The 7,791-nt window shown below is 45.3% G+C and overlaps 1 protein-coding gene across 1 annotated transcript; it reads left to right on the plus strand.

The window, feature by feature from the left end:
• Positions 1–796: 796 nt before the first annotated feature.
• LOC120837518 lies at positions 797–1,335 on the plus strand (the record flags this gene model as incomplete). Its single annotated transcript, XM_040206943.2, has 1 exon — positions 797–1,335. A coding segment is annotated over exon 1 (519 nt), but the record flags the coding sequence as incomplete, so codon positions are not given.
• Positions 1,336–7,791: the final 6,456 nt, after the last annotated feature.

A 7,791-nucleotide genomic window follows, 5' to 3' on the forward strand; every position in this document is an offset into this window, starting at 1 on the left:
GTTGTATGCGATGAACGGTGCCAGAACGTGTCTCTTTTTCAAGCATCGTAACTGCCGAAAAGCCTTACGTAGAGATCAGTGACAAGCCACTTTTTTTTCCTTTTCGATGCTCCGCACCTTTTGAAGTGACTAAGAAACATGTTATTTAAATACGACTAAAAAGTTGGTGATTACATAGTGAAAAGTTCCTACATCAAGGAAGCTTATGAAAAGGACCGTAAACTTGAGATCGGTTCTATGCCAAAGCTGAAGGAGAGGCATTTTAATTTGACCTTCTCGTCAAAGATGTCGGTGAAGCTAGCAGCTCAAGTATTTAGCAATCACTGCGCAGCTGCAATGTATGCCCTTGTTACTTCTTAGCAATCGCCAGCCACAGCTGTTCACACAGCGAGATTCGTTGAAAAAATCGACCGTCTCCTTGACAGCCTAAATAGCTCGCAGAAATCTGCAAAGACACCATATGCCTCTGCAATCTGTAACGGCTCTATTCATGAGGAGTTTCTGAAAGAGTGCATTCTGGTTTTTAAGAGCCTGCAAGTACTCGGATGTGGAAGGCAGCCGCACTGCATTCGTGGCTTCTGCTTAACAGTTAGGTCTCTACTGCTGCTCAGCAATCACCTCGCGGTTAATTGCGGTTTTTCCCACCTTTTAAATCGCCGTCTGAACCAGGACACCCTTGAAAACACTTTTGCTGTTATACGTTCAAAATCAGGTGCAAACACGAACTCCACTTTCCGTCAATTTCAGGCTACGTTCAGGCACCTTTTGATTAGCAACCTATTCAAGCTGTCGGAAAAATCAAACTGTGCTGATGAGATGTCTCTCCTTGCTACGTTCCCAGCAGGCCTTTTGGCACCTTCTCCTCGTTTTGCCTTAGGAAGATCAGTTTTACTTACCACGACAGACGATTCGCCTTCAAACTACCCTTTGGAAATAGAAGAGAACAACATGGTTTATTTTGCTGGGTGGCTGGCATCGAAATTCCTCAAGGTTCATTCCTGTGTAGGAACATCCCAGAAATATGAGTTGAGGACAGAAAATGCGTGTTTTTCTGAGGGAAATCGCGTGCTCTTGTATTTGAGTGTGAAAGGAACTTCTGACTCCCACTTTGGAATTTTCTCAGTTCCTTCTGCTGCTTTCATATTACTTGTTGAAGCTTGTGAGGAAGTCTTCGAGACATGTATCAACAACCTAATTTCAAAGGAGAACGTAAAGCGGACTCTTTGTGTCCTTTTTAACCAGAAGATTTCAAAGTCTCTGACTGTATGTGACGAAAGTGTTTATGATAATTTGTTTTCTCTGATTGCCAGAATCATTCTGCACTGGTTCGTGCGGAAAAAAAATGCTGACTATTTGATACAGTAGCAAAGTGTAAAGCTAGGCAGCAAGTGCGCAGACTACGTATGTGAGACCACCCAGAGTACTTTTTAAAGCAGTGCAGGCATCTTCTATTCGAGCCTTTCATTTTCTTCGGCTTCTGGAGGAGTAATGTATTCTTCTAACTTATTTGCATATATAGAGTTTGAATCTGTGAAGCAAAACTGGCTTATGAAGTGCAGCATACCACAGGGCTCCAAGAGGGTTTACTCCACTTGGCTTCCTTGACCTGCACCAAACAATCGCTGCGTTACAGTGTAGCAGCACCAGCAGATGCAAGTTAAGATATTTTCAGCATTATAGTACCTTGCCCAATGAATGTGTATAAAAGTGTGGCTTTTCTGTGTATTACAGCGGTGGCCTCAGTTGTCGTCGGAACACTGTGGAACCTCCGAGTTATTAGTGGCTGCCTATCAACTGTCAATGTCCTCACAACATCCAGCCGATTGTACAATGTCTTATGTTATAACAGGGTGCCTTATGTACCGATCTACTAATTTTCTTCGACCATGACCTTTTGAAAATAGTTGATACCGATTGTATAATTCTAGTGAGTAATCTGAGTGAATGATTGTAAGTGAATAAAACAAATAAAACGCGACTGTTAAAGCGACGTTGGACTTGCATTAGAGTTACTGTTGTGTATTTCATACGCCCAACACACTCCAGCAATTTGATTCACTCTTTTTTGTGACATTACATAATTTGCTTTAAGGTTTCTCACATATTTCCCATGGATCCTGAAGGAACAAAAAGCAAAACACTGCGGCTGGAGTTTGACCACAGTGCAAAGACACGATGGTGCGACGAAATGAAACTACTCTCATAGCAGGTCGGCTAACAAAGTCGGCTGCAGAAAAAAAAAAACATTTCGAACAAAATATAAGAGCAAGGGCAAATAAGGGTGTAAACGATCCAGTATTCTAGTATAGAGTAAACACAAGGTGTGAACACCCCAAGAAAAACCCGAGACTGCAGGTAAAAAGAACGACATATACACTAAAAAGTATCAAACAAAGCTCAAACACGGAGCTATGTTTGAGACTTTTTAGTGTATATGTCGTTCATTTACCTGTGATCTCTGGAATTAGTTTTGTTTAATTTTCGCGCCAAACCGCATGCACGCATGACGTCACGTTTTTTTCCGGAAGTGTCGTCATTTCCTGTTGATTTTTTGTTCCGCCGGAAGTGTCCCCACGACTCATAGATGGCGCTAAAGCAGCTCCATGGGCCGCCATTTTTTCGACATGTGGGCTTCTATGGAAGCTTCGCTACCCATGTACATATACCTTGCCTGATGTGCGAAGCGACACTGACACCACCCTCGGCACCTGGTTGGACGCAGGCATTTGGTAAATTTTGTCGCAAAAATAGGCGGCTGCAGCTAACTGCTTTTTTTTTTCAGCACCGTCCAGCCTTTCAACTAAACGAGCACGTACCAGATTATCAATGCGTCAAGCCGTGTTTTGATATCCGCTTATCAGATAAAGGCGTATGCTCGGAAACGAGCAATACAACAATCATATAACGACCACTTATATAAAAATCGACCCAAACGCGTTGCTCTAACAAAGATACATCCTAGGTTAATGCGGTCTACGCAGGTGAGTTATACGGCCAGGGGACATAGTATAGGCGGCTAATCGTAACGATCAGTTGGCTAATTAGTTAAAATTCGTTAATTAACTTTTTAATTAATGAAAATAGACATATAGTTCCAATTAGAAACTTGCTCATCGTCATCGAAAATCACTAAATCAGTAATTTTCAGAAAGACTTTGAGCGCATGAGAAGCGTAGTAGTGCACTAAAGTTACCGCTCGTGGAGCAGGTACAGGGCTGGGGCTAGATAAGAGACGGAAAAATTGCGCGGGCGCCTTATCGCAACCACTAGCTTTATACGTGCTCCACGAGTGTTAAGTTTAGTGCACTACTACGCTTCTCACGCGCTCAAAGTCTTTCTGAAAATGACGGATTTAGGGGTTTTCGATGACGCCCAACAAGTTTCTAATTGAAACTATGTCTATTTTAATTAATTAAAAAGTTAATTAACAAATTTTAACTAATTAGCCGACTGATCGTTACGATTAGCCTCCTCTATTATGTCCCCCTGGCCGTATAACTCACCTGCGCAGACCGCATTAATCTAGCTAATGGTTTTTGAAAAAAAAAAATTATGTCAAGCTTAAAAAAAAAACACCCGGTATATACACCAACTCATGTTTACAAACAAACCGGAGCGCCCGGAGCGCCCCTAGCGGACGCCAACGGCGCCGCGCATGCGCGATGGGGGTGTGGGCAAGAAGCTCGCCGTCGCCCATAAACAAACCATTGAAATGCGATGTTGTCGGCGTCGGTGTGAGTCCCCGCGCTCTTTTTCGCGTTGGAATTGTTCATTCTACGTCCTCCTAACGATGTCTGACTACTTGAGCGGCGTCAGCGAAATTAATAAGGCTCGTTACACCGCAAAACTTCGCGTGAATAATCTGATATGCGGCGATTCATTCCGCGTGGACGCCGCAGAATGTACGCTAAAGCCCGATTCACATGATGAGATCTCTCTCGCAATTTTCAGTAGCGACGTCGCTCGGACTGCAAAAGCGTGAACCGTAGCTGAGATGGTCGACGTCGATACTGAAACTAGCAAGTAGAATCTAACCTAGTGAATCAGGCATAACAAGTCGGTGATGGCCACTGGTAACAATAATCAACATCTCCTTGTATCTACTGTTTACGTCGAGCCTGCTTACCAACCTTCAAACTTAAGTCTTTTGAAGCCTGCGCTTACTTCTTATCGCAAGTACCGGGCCCACGTTTGGTCTACGGGCCGGTGTCCTCTAAACGAGCAGTCGACAAGCAGAAACGTTTGAAAAGGCAGACGACAGTTCGAACGATCAGGCGACCGTTTGAACTTGAAGACGCACTGAACGTAGTCCGCAGGTGGTCCGTACAACTTGACAGTTTTCCGGCGTTCATGTTGGAACAAAACAAAGAAATCTGATGGCCAGAAGTATCCGTGAATTCAACCCAAAGTGCTTCCCGTCCAAGCAATCGTGGTCCGACGGCGTCTGGTTTTCCCTTTTCACGGTACATATCCACGTTCTCGCACGATCCGAGCGCATGAAAACTGACCTTCAAACCTTTCTCGACTCTTTTTGTATAGCCCCAGTCGTAGCATTTTGACGAGAAGGCAGGTTTTTGTTTGGTTTCTTTCAAAACAATGCAGGAATACACGTCTCACATGGGCACTTCCGCCCACAGCCCCGGACCGGAAGTGCGTCCGGCGCGCCACCACCGCGCCGTGACGTAACAGAGAGGAGTTGGTTTATAGACCGTTCTATTAGGGTCATAGCAGAGACGGTAAAAAGAGAAAAAAAAAAATGCCCTCCCCCTCTCGCCCGCACGTTGTCTGCTCCGCCGAGTGGGCAGTACCATACAGTACCTAGCCACCGGCTGGCGTACAAACTCTATTTAAAGTCGCGTCATTTTGAGAATTTCAAGCGCAGATTTTGGTATGCCAGTTATCGTGTATTACTATGCTAGATAAAAAAGACTAACAGAGTCCAATTGCGCTGTTATCTGCGTGCCAATAAAAAAATAAAAAAAAATAGGAACAACTGTGTCAGACTGGCCTGTCTCTCCGGCGAAAAGTGACTCCGGTGGCTGTACCTTTTTTACTATACAAAGTTCGTACTGGTGTAGGCCTTCAGCGACCATGAGTGGATGTCTGAAATAATAAATAAAAACGTGCTCTCCTGCCGCAATACACGCAGTAGTTGAGGGTAGTACTGCCGGCTGACTCAACTGCTATTTAAGTAACGGAAAAACGGAAAAAAGATATGTCAGTCGATCATTCACCGAAGTAGAACAACAGAGAACTCTAGGCTGATTTTGGAGTAGCCATAGCTATTCTAAGAACGCGAACCACTTCATAACGGCAGCCACGAGCGAGAGTTCGATGTTCCGTACAGCCCGCCGATACAGCCCAAAAATGGAGAATGGCAACCTCTAGTTTTGTCGTCTGCTAACGGAGTCGGGCCCGTGCGCCCTCTCTCGTTGTACCCCGCCGAATTTCCCGGATGTATGGAGAGGGCGCTGCTGTCGAACAGAATGGTGCCGCCCAGAGAGCGTTAAATGGAATGGTCTATATATATATATATATATATATAAAAACTAAGCCAAAGCTTTTTTCTTTTTTTTTTTGCTTTTTCTTTAGTTGGATGCAAGCAGTGTTGAAGGCGTTACCGAAAGTAACGAAAAAGGTTACTCGTAAATAGGGAGTTTTCGTCGATCGTTTTCGCCGTCCCGCAAGGAATTCCACAGTCAAGGCTATCGATGCGCAGGCGCAGTGGCAACTTCTTCGTTGCGGAATGCTTAGCGGAGGGGGGGGGGGGGGGGGGGGGGGCAGCGCGGTCTACGAAAACTCCCTAATAAGAAGGAATGCGCGACGGACCTAGGTTACCTCAAAAGGAATGCGCTACCGTTACCGATAGAAAGTAACGCACGTTACTTTTTATTTATGAACTAAAACGTCTTACTGTTTTGACGTGGTTACAGCTATGCACAAGTCCCAAATTTCAAGAAGCAATTTCTTTAAGGGTATGTGGGATGAGTGCAAGAAATGATGACCTGGCGCCTAGAAACACGAAAACAAATGAAGTGTAATTTGTTTTATATGTTTTGGAAAGATGTAACGAATAATGTAACTACGTTTCTTGCTACTTGAAATAAGCAACGTAAGCACGTCACAACGTTACAGAAAGAAAAAAAAGGCGTCATGGGTAACGCGTCACCATCGGCACTGGGTAAAAGCTACGAGTGCGCCAGAAGCTGCTCTTACACCCCCACTACCTAGAGTTCCTGTATAGGCTCCCTACGGGAGCCAGAGTTGCGCGTTCATGCATGGCATGTGGATACAGCTCCTCACGTGACTGAATTCGGCGAATAGCAGCGCCGCGCGTTCGAGGCGCGCGGCGCTGCTATTCGTGGAATCAAACTCTCAACTCTGGCTCCCGCAGGGAGCCTATACAGAAACTCTACCACTGCCCACTGTTCCTCCGCGATGCGAAAATAGTCCACGACCGAGATGCGGCAATGGAAGCGCCGCGCTGACGTCACGTCAGTCGTCATGGATACGGCCTTTCCTAGTTGGTCCGCGCAGCATTAGACGCAGTGGCTGGTACACGGTGTTTCGGCGCATTCTTATCTTGCATCCGACCCATAGTACGTTCTAACCTTGCTTAATTTTGACGCCGGCACTGGCGAGGGGTGCGGCATTTTGAAGGCCTTCGTTATTGTTACTCGAAAACCAAGCTGATTGTGTTTCAGCGGCCTCTCGTCACCTAGGGGCGCGAGAGGCGCTCCACTTCAGATGGAAGCCAATTTTTTTTTTTTTTTTTTTGCTTTAGTTTACATTGGTGAATTGCTCCAAGATAATTCTATCTAATCTGTTTTGTTAGGAGCGGAATGTTGTACAATTGTTGCACTTTAGCCTTATTAGGTGGCGGCATTAAATCAAGCTCCAAGAAAAGCGCCAACCCACTTTATATGCATCAGGATCTGATGTCAAACTAAGCAAAGGTTTCCAAAATTTCTAGAGGAATTCAAGTGCCGTAACGCGGCCCTTGTTTGTAGCAGTAAAACTGCCAATGAGCTTTAAGACATCTGGCGAGCCTTAATAATTATGGACGAATTTCCTCCGCTCTAGACTAATCGTTTGTGGCGGTGAGCAAAAAGCGGAAGTCTCTCTGTTGCGGGAGCACTTGATAAGATCTTTAAGAAATAACGCAGTCTCACCGTAACTTGACAGCGCTGTGAAAAACTTGTTCAATTCGCTTTATTTGTTTCTACTCTTACGACTGCCTTTAGATATTGCACCCGTCTTAAATATAGACAAGCGCGCGGCTTTAACGCCACGCTGTGCTGGCGCTGGAGTCGATCCGGCGCACAGAAGCTTCATCCCACGCGAATCAAGTACAAACGCGGGTTTGTTCATAAACAGCGCGCTGGCGTAGAGGTAAGTAAAATCTTTCTATGGCCGCTAGTCGAATACGGGTGGACAAAAACACCCATTGTCAGGGTTTAGCCAAGAATACAGACGCCATTATACTTCCAGCGACATCCTGCTGAGCACCCTGCTGGATTTGCGCAAGAACCAGCCATTTGCTGTCGTGGTTTCAGCCCATCGGGAACTTCGCCAGAAGAGGAAAAGATTTCGAAACAACACATCTTACCTGACATTACTAAAGCTTCCTGGAAGCGGTATAGCAAACATCCTTATAAAGAGGGTTCTTGCCGCCGTAAAAAGAAAAGACATACATACCAGTTTCAATGCACCATGCCAGCAGTCGAAGACAATTCGGCGGCCAATATGACCCGATTCACATACCAAAGAGCACATCATATGAGACATCGG

The sequence above is a fragment of the Ixodes scapularis genome, unplaced genomic scaffold (assembly GCF_016920785.2).
Source record: "Ixodes scapularis isolate PalLabHiFi unplaced genomic scaffold, ASM1692078v2 PGA_scaffold0__279_contigs__length_252992795, whole genome shotgun sequence".
Lineage (NCBI taxonomy): Eukaryota > Metazoa > Arthropoda > Arachnida > Ixodida > Ixodidae > Ixodes > Ixodes scapularis.